Source organism: Lissotriton vulgaris, chromosome 12 (genome assembly GCF_964263255.1).
Source record: "Lissotriton vulgaris chromosome 12, aLisVul1.2, whole genome shotgun sequence".
NCBI lineage: Eukaryota > Metazoa > Chordata > Amphibia > Caudata > Salamandridae > Lissotriton > Lissotriton vulgaris.
In genome coordinates this window covers 601,044,867-601,062,325 of record NC_141700.1, presented here as the reverse complement: position 1 = coordinate 601,062,325, position 17,459 = coordinate 601,044,867, and the positions used below count along the sequence as shown (strand labels likewise).

At 46.0% G+C, this 17,459-nt stretch overlaps 1 protein-coding gene across 3 annotated transcripts in view; it reads left to right on the top strand.

The window, feature by feature from the left end:
- Positions 1–6,908, top strand: part of KARS1 (lysyl-tRNA synthetase 1) — a 115,750-nt gene extending 108,842 nt beyond the window's left edge. For all 3 annotated transcript variants that reach the window (XM_086945471.1, XM_086945469.1, XM_086945470.1), the window contains one exon: positions 6,653–6,908. In XM_086945471.1, coding sequence (XP_086801597.1) covers positions 6,653–6,739 — 87 coding nt within the window. In that variant the 3' untranslated portion in view covers positions 6,740–6,908. The remainder of the gene's footprint in view (positions 1–6,652) is intronic.
- Positions 6,909–17,459: the final 10,551 nt, after the last annotated feature.

Below are 17,459 nucleotides of genomic sequence, written 5' to 3'. Positions count from 1 at the left end.
TCACCCCCGCTCTCTCTCTCTCATGCATGGGCCATATACTTCCCCCCATCTGCGCTGCTGTTCCCTGAGAATCACACCCTGTGCCCACCCGACACCTCCCTTTCACCCTATTCACTACCGCACCCTCTGACACTCCTCTTCCTCTGTGTCCGATTGTCCAGGCCGGACCCAGGCTATCACCTAGCCCTGCGGATGTAGTTTATGGCTCCAGCTGTAGACAATCCAGACATACCAATCCTCCCGATTCAGGCGTGAGACTACTGATTTCAGTGCTAGTCTTCCGCTTCCCGATTCCTGCAAGGAAAAACCCGGGGGTATATTACCAACAACTAGCGATAATTTTTATCTCCAACTTGTTTAGAGACAAAAATTATCGCCGCACATCGGCGAATTTTATCGCAGATAAACCTTGCTATTAGCAAGGTTTATCGCAAATGCGATAAAAAACGGCCGCAATGCATGAATATCGCTGAAAAGTCAGCGATATTCATGCATTATCCAGCAAATGCTCTTAGCCATGTTATCCACCTCCCATTGGATAACATGGCTAAAAACTGCTCAGGGCAGGTGTTAGCTTTTGGAGATATTCGCGCTTAGCACAAATATCCCCAAAAGTTGGTAATAGGAGATAGCGATGGTTAGGGACTGTTTCCAGTCGCTAACATCTTGGCACGCCCACTTTGCATGTCATTAGTGATAAATATCACTGACATGCAAAGCGGGGCCCAAGATGGTCGCTTTCTCCTTTTAGCTGTCACTAACTGGTGTTAGCGACAGCTTGGTAATAGGGAGATAATTTTATCTCCTTTTTTTGGCTTTTAAAGCCAAAAAAGCGGAAATAAACCCCCTTGATAATATGCCCCACGATTCCTCGGGGGTTTCAGCTGACAGGGTTTGGTATTGTGTTACGTGCTAATTCTTCCAGGAAACGTCAGAGGGTCGATTCAGGGGTTCTAGAAGGGGTGATAAACCATTTAAGCCTCATGAACAAGCGCATGGTCTTTTAAAGATTTGTGAAGTACTCGGGACGGCGGTGTGTGTGTGCCCTCTTTCAAGAGCGGGTGGGGGGGCACTGCCAGCAACTTGCCAGGCCAGGCAGTGTTCAACACGTGCATCACCCTTTCTCTGCCTGCTATTGCGCTCCATGCTTCGGAAAGGTAAGAAAAAGAACGTGCATTTGAGTTTGAAATGTCCGATCCTGTAGCAGTACACTTGCAAAGCCCACACATGACAATAACCCGATTCAAGGCCCCATTCACCCGATTTTTAAAAAAAATATAGTACTCCAAGACAGTTGGATTATAAAACTTTATTAACTTTTAAATATAACGAACGCAACAAAAACTGTAAATATATTTAAACATTTTTTGATTAAAAAAAACAACAATGGTCAGAAGCTGTCTTTTGTGCGAATAGTTCCAGGGCAGCACAACGTGCTGAGTTGTGGAAGGCACCCAGGTGAAGAACCATCCCTTCTTTAAACCCCATGGTGACCAACTATAGTTTCAATGAGTGCTATGTCCCAGGTTTTACATAAAGTAGTGTTTACCTACAGTGGTGCTGTGTAGGACACTCTGAATGGAAATTAAGTAGAACTATAACGATAACAACAACAACAATAATATAACTTTTATGCCTAAATTACGCAGACATTTAGCTAATCTGCTAAAGGGGGGAGTCGCCATTTCTTTACAATAATCAATAATGAAAAATCAACATCAATAGGGTTGTCCGTATTCCCGATGCAGCACTATAGTGCAACATACACAGCACCTGGGGTGTCAAGAGTGAACAGGTCCTAGCTGCTTAACCAATGACTGACAAATGCTATATTAAACACTTACTATGTATAATACTTGCGTTCACAATAATTTTACTTTACAAAACAGAACAAAAGATGTCCCCTGTAAGTAAACCCATATTAGCTGTTTCAGTTATTGAACATCCTAAGGTTTTATGACATGGGGAACAGTGGTGATATCCTGGGCGGGTGATGGAACTGGGATTGTTAATGGGAAAACATCTACAAACAAAACTATTGGTGAATTATACTTAAAAGGAAACTATAACCATAACAACAACAACAACAATAATATAACTTTAATGTCCAAATTACGCAAAGATTTAGCTAATTTGCTAAAGGGGGGGAGTCACTATTTCTTTTGATAATTTATTTATCCATCCGTAGCCTCTCTAATCTCCATTACAATATGTTTCTTGCTGTCGCTAGCTGATGAAAAAACTAAAGTGATAACTTCCTCATCCTTATTTTGTCTTTCTTTGTTCCTTAAGATGTTATCTGTGTCAACCTCTTCCGAGAATGCTGATGCGTTAGGGATTTCCTTGTGTTTCTTAATAGCATTGGTGTCTGCACACTTCTTTGTCAATTCTGTGAACATCATAACTGCTTCATAAACAGACGATATCTTTGTTTAGTCATTAGTGTTAAGTGTGTCTGAAACTACAGTGCCCTTTTGTTTTACTTTCCTCAGACACTACAGAGTTTTGTGTGTTGTTCTTCTGAGCGTCATTTATTCCAGAGGTTTCAGGTTCACTTGTTTTGTCCTGCAGTGAGTTAACAGCTTTAGAGACTTCATGTTTATTTGCTATGTCCTGCTGTGCGTCAAGTGCTTCAGAGACGTCAGCCTCATTTGTTATGTTTGACTAGATCCTGGACCTGCCCGGCCGCGCCCAAAATGGCGCCGGTGTAAATGGGACTCGTAACTGCTTGTTGTGTACTGGTTGCCCAACCTTGATATCACGAGATACGTATGCAGTTTTGAAGCACATGGCGGAGGCTCGTCTGCTGTAGTGGGGCGCCCCTTTATCGTTTCAGTCGCCATTCCGCCCGCTTTTGCTACACTGTGGCTTTTCCGCCATTCAGCTGTTTACCGCCCGCTTTTACGCCTACAGCGTCTCGCTCACCATGTAGTTGAGTTGCTCCCACTCTTGCGGTGCAGCGATAGGCGGCTGCCACAGGACTCTTAAAATGGCGGCCGGCTCTTCGGATTTGGGCCTGGTCCAGTAAAATGGCCCTGGGACACCTTGGAACTCGGACGCTTGTCTGCCAGGGCTTGGGTTCCATTCTCGAAAGCGTCCCCTCAGCCTTGAAGATTGTACAAAAGTCTTGGGGGTCCTCGACTCCCGCAGGCTTCCGGTGGGGAGCGGCTGCCATGATTGCTTGCGGAATGGCCACGACGGAGCTACGAGATGGTGCTCTCATGGTGACGCCAGCTTCAGTCTGAAACATCCAGAAACAAGGTGGGGCTTTCATCGTTTGGGGAAAAAAAATGTTTTAATCCAATGAAAAGTGTTATTTTTAGGTCACATGACCTAGTCTTACATCATTAGGAAAACAAAAGTAAAATGAACCAATGAAAAGTTTTATTAACAAGTCACATGACCTGTTATGCTTACGTTACGCGCTGCGCGGCGCGCTCTGGATCGTTTCCGGGAAGCTGTGCCTTGCGCACCGGAGCACTTCCGGGTGCGCTAACGCGGCGCGTCATATGATGCATTACGCGAGAACGCAGGTCCAGAATATAGTCAAAATGTCTCCACCAACCAGCGGTCGGAATACAACCGCTTTCAGCAGTCCAAAAAGTTCGGTTAAATTTTAAGAGCGGGAGCAACTCAACTACATGGTGAGCGAGACGCTGTAGTCGCAAGAGCGGGCGGTAAACAGCTGAATGGCGGAAGAGGCACAGAGTACCAAAAGCGGGCGGAATGGCAACTAAAACGGTAAAGGGGCGCCCCACTACAGCGTGTCTTCAGGTCAAACGGATTGTGGGACAAGGTCCAGAATGGAAGAGTCATCAAAAGGGAAAAAATTCCGCCGGACCCCGGGAGCCGGCCGCCTATGTCGGGGGCGATCTCAGGCCACACCAGGGCAACACGACTTGGGGAGGGGGCAGGAGCTAAGCGCCCCCTCTCAGTCCGCGCCATCTCACCGCCCCTCGGGGGCCTCCGTCAAGCGGTTTAGGGAGGCACCGTATCACATTGTTTTCCAATGCAGTCAGGTCCACAAACGGACCCCACTTACTTTGAATAGTGAAGCTGCAGCAGGTGCAAATAAGGTTTAAACAGTGTTACAAGCGCTGCTTAGAACTCTGAAGTATGGCACTCAACATCCAGGACTTATGCCATTTTTGTAAGGCAGTGACATCGAAGCAACTCAGGGACAAAAAGCATGAACGAACATTCACGTATGAAAATCTTATTTGGGGAAGGGGCAGGATCCAAACGCCCCCTCCCAGTTCGCGCCACTACACCGTATGTGGAAAATCTGAAGCCATCGTTCTACAAACTCTCAATGCTTGCTATCAGTGCATGAGTTTCATGCTCGATCGATTGAGCTAGCCGGATCGGGCAATAAAAAGGATAAAATAGTTATGTAAATAGTTATTTAATAAAATGTTTTACCCTGTTTCTTTGCTGGTGTGTTGTCTATATTTATAATATTTGCATAGGGTTTGTCGTTATTTTGGGCGGGGTGGGTGGCGGAGTCGAGCTGTCTTGCAGCCCTCATGGTGTGGAGCTCAGTTCATCTCACTATTTTCGTATTTCTCATGAAGGGTTGTTCCTAATGTTTGTATTTTACCGAGGTCAAAAAGAGATCGAATTAGTGGTCTACTGATTTTGCTCGATTACTTTTATTTTTTTACACGATTTTTCACTATCTGCAAAGACTAAACAGAGTATTGCGACTTTGTGCTTGTTTGTAAATAGAGAATGATCCAAAGAGAACCAATTCTAAAACAGTAAATGCTTGGATAACAATCAATCAAATGGAGAGACAAGCAGGTACGACGGATTACAACGGGGGTAAAGGTCTGCGTTAACTACCGTTCACTATCTGCAAAGAGAGAGTACTACTAAGAGAAAAGAAGGGAGGGGGGGGGGGGCAGCGTTCAAAGCACATCAGCGTGCATAAACACGAAAACGTTTTTACCTATCACGTACTTCACATTTGACAGCTTTTGATATTTGCTATTAAAAAACCATTGAAATTCACAGAAAAAACCATAGGTTATAGTCCATATATAGTTAGGAATTTGCATTTACAAAACCTTGAAAATTCAATGAAAAAACCATTGGTTATAGAACATATATAGTTAGGAATTTGCATTTACAAAACCTTATTTTACTCGCATAAAACCATTGAAATTCCATATATAGTTAGATGCGCTAACTATATATCGCGCACCCGCAATCCACTGCTGATGATGTCACATATTACATCATTCATGACATGGTCAGTGACATCACTGATGACATCACTGATGACATCTCAAATGACATCACTGATGACATCTCAAATGACATCACTGATGACATATCAAATGACATCACTGATGACATCTCAAATGACATCACTGGTGACATCACTCATGATATCATTCATGTGATAATACAATGAACCTCTTCAGACTCTAATATAACCTTAGATACAATCAGTGTAAACAGACACTCACAGACTGTCACTCATCCATGGAGTTACTCACACAACTAGTCAGTCATGCAAACAATCAATCACAGCTCCATTTCCTCAACTATACAGTTATACAAACTTTACTTATTCAAATATATACTAACACATATTTTCTCTCTTATACAATCCCTGATACAAGTTCACAATGATCCATACAGCCACTCACACATTCACTGGCTCTTATGCACAGTTATTTATATATGTCAACTCTCACATGTACTGTGTTTTACATATGTACTTACTTTGACATGTAGCACTGAGATATCCATTCACTCACCAATACACTCATGCACACAGTCAACCGCCCATACAGCTGTTTCCACATGCACTTTTGAAACCATACATCTAGTGAATCAACAGCTCACACATCTATGCACAGAGTCATACACCTCCCAGCCACCCACACACACACACTCAGTCTCCCATACAAATACTTGGGCAACCAATCAATAACCCATATAGTTACTCATATAGCTACTTATCAACACATGCAACAGTTTACAGAACAACAGACATAATGATGCACAAATTAAGACAGTAAAGTCACTAACCCATGCACTCAGTGAGACACATTTAATCACTCACTCATACAGTCAGTCATGCACCTACTAAATCCTTCATCCAGACACTTATACATCCACTCATTCTTCAATATGTAAGACATATTTTAACTTTACAGAAACATACAGTCACTGGATGTTGTCATCAGTGATGTCATCAGTGATGTCATTTGAGATGTCACCACTGACCATGTCATGAATGATGTAATATGTGACATCATCAGCAGTGGATTGCGGGTGCGCGATATATAGTTAGCGCATCTAACTATATATGGAATTTCAATGGTTTTATGCGAGTAAAATAAGGTTTTGTAAATGCAAATTCCTAACTATATATGTTCTATAACCAATGGTTTTTTCATTGAATTTTCAAGGTTTTGTAAATGCAAATTCCTAACTATATATGGACTATAACCTATGGTTTTTTCTGTGAATATATATATATATATATATATATACACACACACACATATACATAATTATACATACTTTCTCGTGGATGCATAACTTCAAGGAATATTATTGAATTGTTGCTTCTTCAATGCGTTTATTTCAGACATGCCTGGAAATAAACATCACAGTTTTCATTTCTCTCTTCTAGGAAGTGCTACTGTTTCCTGCCATGAAACCTGAAGATAATAAAAAGGAGGTGGTGCCAGACACAATCCCCGAAGGCAGCTCTGTATGAAGACTTATTACATGCCTGATATCATGACTATTTTTAAATCTGTCCCGTCTGAAGAAGAGGATATGCACTTCTTAGCTGCTTTACCGTTTCAGTGCGATTGTCCTTACACTGTAGAGGGAAATGTCTATTCTTTATACTTGTGATCAACAAATAAATTATATGAATCTTTTCTGGGCAAATTTATTATTGAGCATGTTGTGGACCAAGTTGACTCTAAGTAGATGTATGAGTGAAGAACTTATAAAGTACGAAATATGATAGAGAGCCCTGGAACATACAGCCGTTTGCACTTCAATGTGGAAACTCATTACCATCTGAGATTAGTCCTTCCAAGCTTCAGTAGGAAACTACAAGATCATTGCTTTTTCAAGTCTTGCCTTGTCTATAAAGATAATCATCAAAGATAACAGCTGTGAAGTTTTGCTCTAGAGGAGTCCATTTTTTGCCCCAAGATGATGATCAAGTCACTTTGTCTATACTTGTACAGGCCAAGGACTGTTCAACTATGTAGATCTGTTAGTCACGCTGTGTCTGGTTTTTTGTCTTTTTTCCCAACAGAACGGGTATTTATAAAGAAATTTAGAGTGCCTACAAGTTGATGTAATACCTACCTTGCCTTTTCTGTCCTCTGAGAAAAAAGCACACTATCGCAGTAGTCATTAGAAAAGACATCCTCCTCAATCCAGTTGTCCCACTTTGACTAATAGGCTGGGTTTGGTACATATTTAAGAACTGTACTTGTGTTTTTAAGTTTGTGATAATTTCAAGTGAAGGGTGGATTCAGCAAGCCTGCATGTACTGAAGTGGAGTGGCTGAACGCCGACGAGGTGGGAAAATTTTGCGCTGTACCGGCTTTGCGGCGGGGGTTGTGGCAAGGGGGGCCTGGCTATATGGCTCTGTCTGGCTGGACTACCCCACCCTGCCTCTGAATCTTGAAAGATCCTACTGGGTCCCCACATGACTGGTAAGCTCGGTTGCCCCCAGTGACTATGGCGAATACGTGGCTCCCTGCCCGCAGCTTGGGTGTGTGGCGGGCGGAGGGGGAGGAGTGCAGGTTACTTGCGGCCTGCAAAGAAATTGTTGAGGCGCCCCTGGTGGATTAGGCCCAGACTGCTGCTGTGCAGGTGCTTGATGGTGCCCCGCAACTTTTAGCGGGCGGTCAGTCCCTGGCCTTCTCATGCCTCGCCCTCCTCTTCCCGTGCATCCCTCCTTTGATACTTGCCTTTTGGAGCCCCGCTGTCTTACGGCTGCATTGTTGCAGGTCCCTCTTACCCTAAAACTGCTCTTGCTTGCTCCTTGCCCTCGCCGTGAGCCCCGGCTGTGGAGGATGGGACGGGGGAAGGTACCGCCGCAAACCCAAACTCCATCCCAAATAAAGATGGACCGCCACCCATGAGCATGAGGAGGGCTTGGTTGGGCAGATGCCTGGCTCATGGTGGCCAGGGGCGGCGGATTTTACTGTGATACTTCAAGCCAAACAGGACTCTCGAGACGCCGTAGAATCTAAAGTAGATGTTCTGCGAGTCGACCTCTCTTTGATGCCCGAAGATCTGCCTAAAGTAGACAGAACCACAGAGGTCGAGAGATGAGTCTCAATGGCCAAGGATGAAATCTTGTCTCTCAAAAGCCAGATGTCCAGGTGGTCAGCCTTGGTGTCCTCCCTGACTGAGTGAGCAGAAGTAGCCGAAAATATATCTTACTTAATAACCTTCAACTCATTGACCTTCCCTAGTCGGTGGAACAGAGGGTCCTGGCCAAGGTGCTTGAGGATTAGTTCAAAACATGGATGCCTGAGAACAAGCTGTTCCCTTTTTTAGTTATTGAACGGGCCCACCATCCTTGGTGCCGAGGCCCCACCTGGGGCTTCTCCGTGGCCGGTAATCCTGCAGCTGCTGAATTTTAAACGTTGCGATGGGATACTACAGGAGACCAGCAACCATCATGGCTTACAGTATGACAATGCAAGGATACTTCTATTCCCAGATTACACAAAGTCGGTGCAGTGGCGCTCCATCGCAGAAGACAGCAAACCCCAAAGGGGATGATGGTATCGCTTTGTTCGCACTATGTTGGCAGGGTATGCCCAGACGTGGGTCCCTTGCTCACTTTGCCACTGGATTCAAGCTAGCCTGGCTGATGACGACTGAATAGCCAGAAACCGGTCCCAGGATGCTTGTTTCCGGTCCAGGGAAGACATGGCTTGGCAGTTCGGGTTGGACTGTATCCATGAGGCACAGGGTCAGACTGATTTGCATATGGCCATGTCTGAACTGGGGTGGTGGAATGAGCTAAAGAATGATGATGGATTAAACCCAGATCAGTTGACTGGGGGTGAGTGCTCAAGCGCTCCGTCCATCATCCCCTTTGGTATTGCTTCCTTCGCAGAAGTCAAGCGGAAGCTCAGAGCTTTTGGCCTGCGCTAAATGCCACGAATTCCCACCCGGCACACGGTCTTTTTACATTCTCGTACCTTTTTTCAACATGCCGGACAAGGCATAGGAGTTAGCGGCCAAGGGAAGGTTTCACTTAAGTTTTACATGTGGCTCTGGAGGAGTCGCAGTACTGCTACACAAATCCTTTCCCCTGGCTGTTACAGCACACCATACTGATACTCTGGGCTGCCATGTGAGCGTTGAAGGCTGATTAGAAGCATGGCATTATAATTGTATGTCCTGTTGTGTCCTGCAACCTTCTCTGCAGTCACAGAGAACATTCACCCTGACTCTCCCTCAGGGTGTTACGGTGATGGGGGGGATTAAACGCACTTCCGGACCCGATCCTGGACATCTTCTCCGCGGGTACCCATCTAGGTGCTCCCATGTGGCTCACTTGTCCTCTTGGGCTGATTTGCTGGGCCTTTGTGACGTCTGGCGCTCTTGGCATCCCACTCGGAGGGCTTACAACCATCAATCTGTTGTGCGTGCGGCAGAATCCCGCATAGACCTGATGTGGTTAGCGGCTGTAGATCTCCTCTCTGTCCAATCCGTGCGCATACTTCCGCATGGCATTTCAGATCACGCCCCTTTGGTGTCATGGGGATCTCAAACCAATTTCTTGCGGCTGAGCTAGCGATTGAATGCATGGTACTTGCAGAACCTGGAGTGTAAGACCTTTGTCAAGGAGGAATTACCTCAGTTCTTCGAGCTGATTGTTGGCTCAGATTTTGAGTATGGAGGTGACACTTCGCCGCCAAGAAACCGAGCATTCTCATCATCTCTAGTGCCAGTACCCGCACTGAACTGCATCAGGTTTCCATGGAAGAGGCACGGCAGTGTTGGAGAGCCTCCACCCAGAGGGTATATGCCTCTGGGGATAAAGCTGGTAAATTATTGTACTGGCTGGCCACCTACGGTATTTCGGACCGAGTGGTCCTGGTGATTCAAGCCTCCCGGGACTGTCTCCGTGAAGACCTGCCAGCATTCACCCAAACCTTTGCTGATTTTTACAAAGGGTTATATTCCTGGTGTCCCCTGCTGCTGGGGGAGCTCGCTAACCCCCTTCTAGACACCATACTGCTGCCGACTGTACCCAGTGCTAGGGCTGGACAGTAAATTCTGTTCCGCTTGCGGATTTTGGGTAATTTTGCGTTCCGCTGAGAACGTGGAATTGCCAAAAATTCTGCAGCTTCGCAGAATTTTTTGCGTGTTCGCGCTTTCAAAATACGTGTTTGTGAAATATTTCTCCCCGAGCAAGCAAACCGCGTTCGCGAACAGGAAAAAAGCATTGCGAACGGGCAGAACAAGCAATTCTGCGTGTTCGCAGAACTTTTGCGTGCTCACAGAGATTTTTTACTGTTTTGCGGAGCTTTGCTTAGCTCGACTACGCAAATTACGCCCACCCCTACCAAGTGTCTGAGCCCAGGAGCTGTATCAATCTGTGACGCTTGAGCTGAGTGTCGCGGTATCGGGGCTGCAGGTCGGGAAAATGAAATGGACAACCTGGACATGTATCCTATTGAATAATACAGCGCTTCCGTGGGATCCTTTGTCCCCACCTTTTAATCCTCTACATGGCTGCCTTGCGGTAAGGATCTGTTTCGCCGGAATTGGGTTGTGCCACCATCGTTGTCCTGTCCAAACAAGGCCTCCCAAGGGACCAGTGTTGCACTTACCGCCCTATCTCTCTGATCAACACTGACATTAAGATTTATGCAAAAGTGTTTGCTGAGCTGCCGGGTCGGGCTTTACCTCATCTTGTCCACCCCGATCAACGTGGATTCATGCCGGGCCATAGCACACGTCACTGAATACGGGGGGGTCCACGAAGTGCTGTCCGCGCCATTGGAACTTGATGTCATCCTGGCCCTTTTGCTAGTCGATTTCACAAAGGCATTTGATACTGTCTCATGGGCCTTTATGGCTGGAGTTATTCATCGCGCTGGGGTGGAGGAGGGGTTCAGTTGGATGGTTCGGCTCCTCTACCACTTCCGGACTGCCCAGGTCCGGGTGAACTGAGTCTTAGCTCCAACCATTCCCATTGAACGGGGCATGCGCCGTGGCTGCTCTCTGTCCCCACTGCTTTTTGCGTTGGCGATAGTCTGGCACAGCACATACGCTGCGATGTTCAGATCTCAGGATGGTGATGGCGGACTAGATTTGGAGACCTTGTGGCGTTGTATGCAGATGATATGCTCCTTTTCCTGAGGGATCCATAGCATACTTGCAGGCAACACTTCTTCGGCTGTATTGTGAGGGATCTGGGCTCCAGGTCAAAGAGTGCAAGTCCTGCTTAGTGGAGGTGAGGGGTGACGCCCTAGGGTGAGTCTGGTGCCCCAACATTCCTATTCAACATAACTATTGTAAATATTTAGGGGTGCAGGTTTCGCTTATGCCTGACCTGGTCTCTCAACTTCCGGGGACTGGAACGGTGGCTTGAGCAGGACCTCAGCCAATGGGCAAAAGTGCCTCTGAATCCCATGGGGCGTACAGCCCTGTTCTAAATGGTATTTTTCCTGCGCTATCTGTATGTGTTAGGCAGCTATCCCTATCACATTCCCTGCAAATGGTTTCACTCAGGGACCGCTAAAAGGACTGTGTGGGCTGGGGGTCTGCACAAGGTGGCCTTCTCTTTTTTTTTTTCTTTTTTTTATTGAGTTTCAAAAAGAACATACAGCCATGAGACTTCACATTGCAGCATTACATTATACATTACTCCTATATTCAGCATGTGACCATCAGCAGCAAATGATGTAGTTACAAAAGATTAAAGACCAACGTCAAACATATAGTTCCCACCAGCTGGCTTAATCACTTTAGAGGAATAGAAGATGACCCAGCACGTTATGACGTGCATCCACCATAAGCCGAGAGCAGCCTATACAAGAGGTAAGTAAGGGTGAACCTCCGTCACGCATAGTCGTACCTCATGTTTGTGAGGATGAACCATTAGTGCCACAAGCAGCTGTGTACTGGTAAGTGTTGTATAACTCCCAGAAGTTTTTGGGCCTATTACGCGGAGGGAAGCTCGCTAAAGATATCTGTCTGTGTGGAGCAATATGTTGTGTCGTTCTTCCATTGTGCGAGCGTAGGGAGAGGGCCACAAAACCCGTAAAGAGCAACCCTACGCTTGGCCATAAGCATTCCCATGTCTACAAGATTACGAACCCCCTTTGGTATTAACTTGGAGTAACCCAACCATGCCAGTGCCGGGGCCGGATCAAGGGGCAATTTCGTGATCAGCCCTACTTCTTTAAAGACCAAGACTCGGAAGGCTGCGACACCTGGACACATCCAAGCCAGATGGATAAAATCCGCAAACCCCGCCTTACATCGATCACAATTCGCATTCTCCCGCAAACCATACCTGTGCAGCCTCTCTGGTGTGTAGTATACCCTATTTAGATATTTAAAATGTACCAGGCGGTGTTGACCAATAAGTGAGATCCGCTTTGTGCCCCAGCAGCAATAGGACCACATACTATCCGCTATTTCTATGCTCAAATCCTTCTGCCATTCCAAGCATGCTTTGGTGTACTGATTAGCTCTATATGACATGGATGAGTTATAAATGATGGCTACTAGGCGCTTCGGCATTTCGTTTGTATAGTGAGAGTCAAGGCAGTTAGTTCAGGTGGTTCTAGGTAGTCGTCACCCAATAGTTATTTCAAAGCATGTTGTGTTCTGTGAAATTGGAATCTCGTCAATGTAGTAAGCTCCGGTTTATCAGAAACCAAGTCCGCCCACCTTTTAGCAATACCATTGTCAAATAACTCCCATCCCACCTCGCGTATACCCAATGCTTGAAGAGCCTGTGTAACCCCTTTCTCTTTGCAAGGGGGTAACTATTCACACCAATCCAATAAAGATGATGGGGAATATAGTAATGCCCAACAACAAAATAAGAGAGGTCTAAACTGGTCAAGCTCACGGCTGCCAGAGACGTGGAGCAAAAAAGATAAGCAAAATGTTTGATGATCACAGTCACTCTAGTTGAGTGGGATCACAGTCACTCTATTTGAGTAGGAAAGCCCTCACACACCGACCTAGTCAGTGTCATGCTTCATCATCGGGCCCCACCGAAGAGACCGAGTGTCTCTTCGGTGTGCTGCGACGCCAGAAAGACTGCGGAGCTGGTTGTGTGGGGAGAAAGTGTTGTGAAGGTTCTCAAATTAAAAGTGACTAATAGGGTATCAAAAAAACTTTAATAAGTGATCCCTAAGACACGAGTAAGTGGTAATATGTGTCTGAATTTAAAAGCCAAGGTTATTAGGATCTAATTTAAATTCAGCTAAATACCACAAATTAGTTAAAATCAGTCAACATGTTTCTGCCTTTGTGGTATGTATTCACCATGGCATTCTTCAGGACTATAACCCCGGCGGTATGGACACTCTAATAGTCCACCCTAACCTGGGGACGTGAAAGTGAAAAGGAAAGGTGAAAAAAGTGCTTAAAAAATGGGAGAGCAATTTGCTCAATCCAAAAAACCCCAAAATTCGGGGTGTATCAGCACTTTAAAATAGGGCGCTACTTGCACCATGGGTCTCGGGAGGGGGGTTGGAGCGCGATTGGCACATCGCCCTCAGCGCTCGCAGCCCGCTTGCAAACCTACTGCAACCCTCTAGACCGGACCCCGACGATGAGGGTTGCAGGTTAGGGTGGACTATTAGAAGCATGACACTGACTAGGTCGGTGTGTGAGGGCTTTCCTACTCAAATAGAGTGACTGTGATCCCACTCAACTAGAGTGACTGTGATCATCAAACATTTTGCTTATCTTTTTTGCTCCACGTCTCTGGCAGCCGTGAGCTTGACCAGTTTAGACCTCTCTTATTTTGTTGTTGGATATATAACCGGGGATTAAGAGAGTGTCTTTTGAATCTCCCTACCTCTCTCTTTGTTGTTACAGAATATAGTAATGCGCCAGCCTGTAATTGTAATAAATAATGCCAGGCACACGTCGTGGCATTTACAGAATCTAATATACAGATCCTACGATCTGTAGCCTGGAACAGTAGAGCCGGGAGTGGAGGATCCACCTCCGACTCTATGCGAAGATGTGGTATATCCGGGGAGCCATGCATCCAGTAGTATGCATGCGAACACTGTGCAGCCCTATAATATAAATTAAAATCCGGCGCTCCGAATCCGCCCATAGAATAGGGAAGTACTACATTTTGCCACTTCACGTGCGGCTGCTTACCCGCCCACGCCAATCGAACCATCAGTTAGGTGAGACTGTAAAAAAAAAAAAAAACGAGGCAACACCATGGGAATATTAAATAAAAAACAAAAGCAGCAGGAGCACCACCATTTTTATGATTGATATTCTGCCAAGAAGGGATAGCGATAACTTAATCCACTCCTCGACATCGTCTTCCAGCTTGCTAAAGTTCTTCCCATAATGTTCTTTAAATACCATGTCAGAGTCCGTGTGTATATTAATTCCCAAATATCTGACCTCGTCCGTGGTCCATTGTAGAGGGTAATCAAGCTCAAAACGATGGGTATTGGTCGTGAGAAGGAAGACCATAGTCTATGGCCAATTGATGTGCAATCCTGAAAGCCCATCAAATTGCACCACCTCCCGAAGCATGGCCGAGAGATTAGATTCCGGGTCTCTGATGTATAGGAGGGTATCATCTGCATACGTGGAGACTATAATTTTGTATCACGTGAAGCTTAAACCTCTATTTTGATGATATTCCCACAACGCGCATGCCACGGGTTCTGCCACTAATGCATAAAGCAGTGGGGACAATGGGCAGCCCTGCCTCGTCCCACGAGTTATGCGAATTGAGTCAGTCACTATATTGCCTATTTTTATCCGGGCAGTGGGTTTTCCGTAAAGTGTACCAACTAGTTGTAGAAAGACTGGGCTCACTCCCATTCTAGTCAAGACGTGCTTCATAAAGGGCCGCTCTACAGAATCAAATGCCTTCTCTATATCTAAGAAGACCGCCACAGCACGCGTTTCTGGCTTGATGTGTTGCAAGGCACCAAATACTGTGCGTAAGTTGCAAGTTAAATTTGTCAGGTACAAACCCCGCTTGCTCCGGTGCCACTAATATTGGAACCAGAGGGACCAGTCTATTTGCAAGGAACTTAGCAAATATCTTAGTGTCCACATTAAACAGAGACAGGACGATATGAAGCGCAGTCTTCTGAGGATTTTCTGGGGTTGAGGAGCGCAACAATTACTGCCTCGGACATGGACGGTAGCATATGCCCTGTAACGCACACAGCATCAAAGAGTGTGGCGAGCTGTGGGAGCAATATATCTAAGAAAGCCCTGTAGAATGCAACTGTGAGGCCATCTGATCCTGGAGCACTACCCGCCCTCATGCTAGATAAAGCGAGCAGGATTTCATCATTTTCTATGGGCCTCATGAGAAATTCCCTGTGTGTTAGTGAGCCATGGGAGCCGTATATACGACAGATAATCCATGATCTCCTCTTCAGTCGCCATGTTCCTAGACGCATCTAGCTTGAAATAATATTGCCGGAACCTATCGGCCACATCCGAGACTTCAGTTAAAAGCTCGCCCTCAGTGGACCTAACCAGCACTGTATTCAACTTTTCTCTGTGTTTCCGGAGTAGTTGCGCTAATACTGATCCAGGTCGCTCACTCTCGCCATACGCCCTGTCAGCGGCATATTTGCCAAGGTGCTTGATCTTATAGTCAGCAGCTGTGTTGTATTCACCTAATAACTCTGCAAGCTCCCCCTTATCTGAGCTATCTATGTCCATCTGCAACCGTCGCTCAAGAATCTTAATTTTCCCCTTTAAGTCAGTCAGACGTTTACGTATGGAGCAGAGGACCCTCGAGTGCTTTGAAATAGTGATCCCCCTGATGTATACTTTGAATGCCTCCCAGACAACTTGGTTATCATCCACAGAGCCCACATTCTTTTCAAAAAAGGACTCCATAGCCACCGCTAGGTCCTCCTTCAAAACTGTGTCTAATAGGGAGTAGGGAGCAAACCGCCACGTGAATGGGGGTATACGGCTGCTAGGTGCGTCCAGCACCAAGAGAATCGGCGAGTGGTCAGAAAGTGTTTGTGGTAATACCTGACATGCTTGGACCCTGGCACAAAGTGACCTAGCTGCAAACCAATAGTCGATTCGGGTATGTAAGTTATGTTAAGCAGAATAGTGTGTATAGCCACCAGCGTGCGGGGAGTTCAAAAGCCATACGTCAGTTAAATCAAATCTAATCAGCGCACATTCAATCTCTCTAGCTGCAGCAGTAGTATTCCTCTCAGGCCCCCCTGACCTGTCCAGTGTGGGGGCACCGAACGCAATCGAAGTCACCCCCCACAGTGATGGCCCTTGCTATACCTGCCCACCTTGTCCGCTAATAATGTAAAGAATTTTGGAATATCAAAATTTGGGCCATATATATTAACAATAATTAAGTCAATGCCCTTCCCACAGCACCTAGTGATAACATATCTACCTTCACTATCCTTAAACCGCGGACTGATGTTAAGTGCTGACCTAGGGTGGGTGTTAAAACCAGCAGCATGAATGTTACCTAGCAGGCCTCTGCACCGCAACATAGGGGAATTAAGCGGGAGGTGAGTTTCTTGTAGAAGTGCCACATCTACATTGAGTCTTGTTAGGTATGCGAGGACTTTACGAACCTTTCTATGGTCGTTTAGCCCCAAACATTCCATGTGAGTTCTCTAAGTGTGTCAGCTGGGAGATCTCAACCATTCCCCTCTACACGTGTGCCAGGGTCAGTCATCGTCGCCATATTGCAGTAACACATAGTGCCATGATACCATGCAACAAGTGAATCAGTCCAATATCGTGTGCGCTGCAGCGTCTGAGTCTCAACAACCAACCACCTTCCTCCCACATCAAGATCCCCCAACGAGGACCTGACAAAACCATGCCCATAATTCCCATGAAACAAAACATACATTGCATTGCTGTGTACTGAAAAACAGCCGTCCATCCCACCAAAAAACAGCAAGAACAAAAAAACAAGTGTGTAACACGCGTAGGCAGAGGTTGCCAACTGTACCTCGTCGTCCAGATGGGCATCAATCAACGGCCCTCCGCACCTCAAATGCACATTGTAAGAATTAACCAAAGACCTACGCACCCTGCCCATTCTATATCCGTGTAGCCCTGCGCATTATTTCCACTTGTGCCAGCTATCTGTGCCAGCGACCTGAATTCTGTGCCTGGTATCGTGATATCTGTGCCAGCGACCTGCATTCTGTGCCTGGTATCGTGCTATCTGTGCCAGCGACCTGTATTCTGCCTAGTAT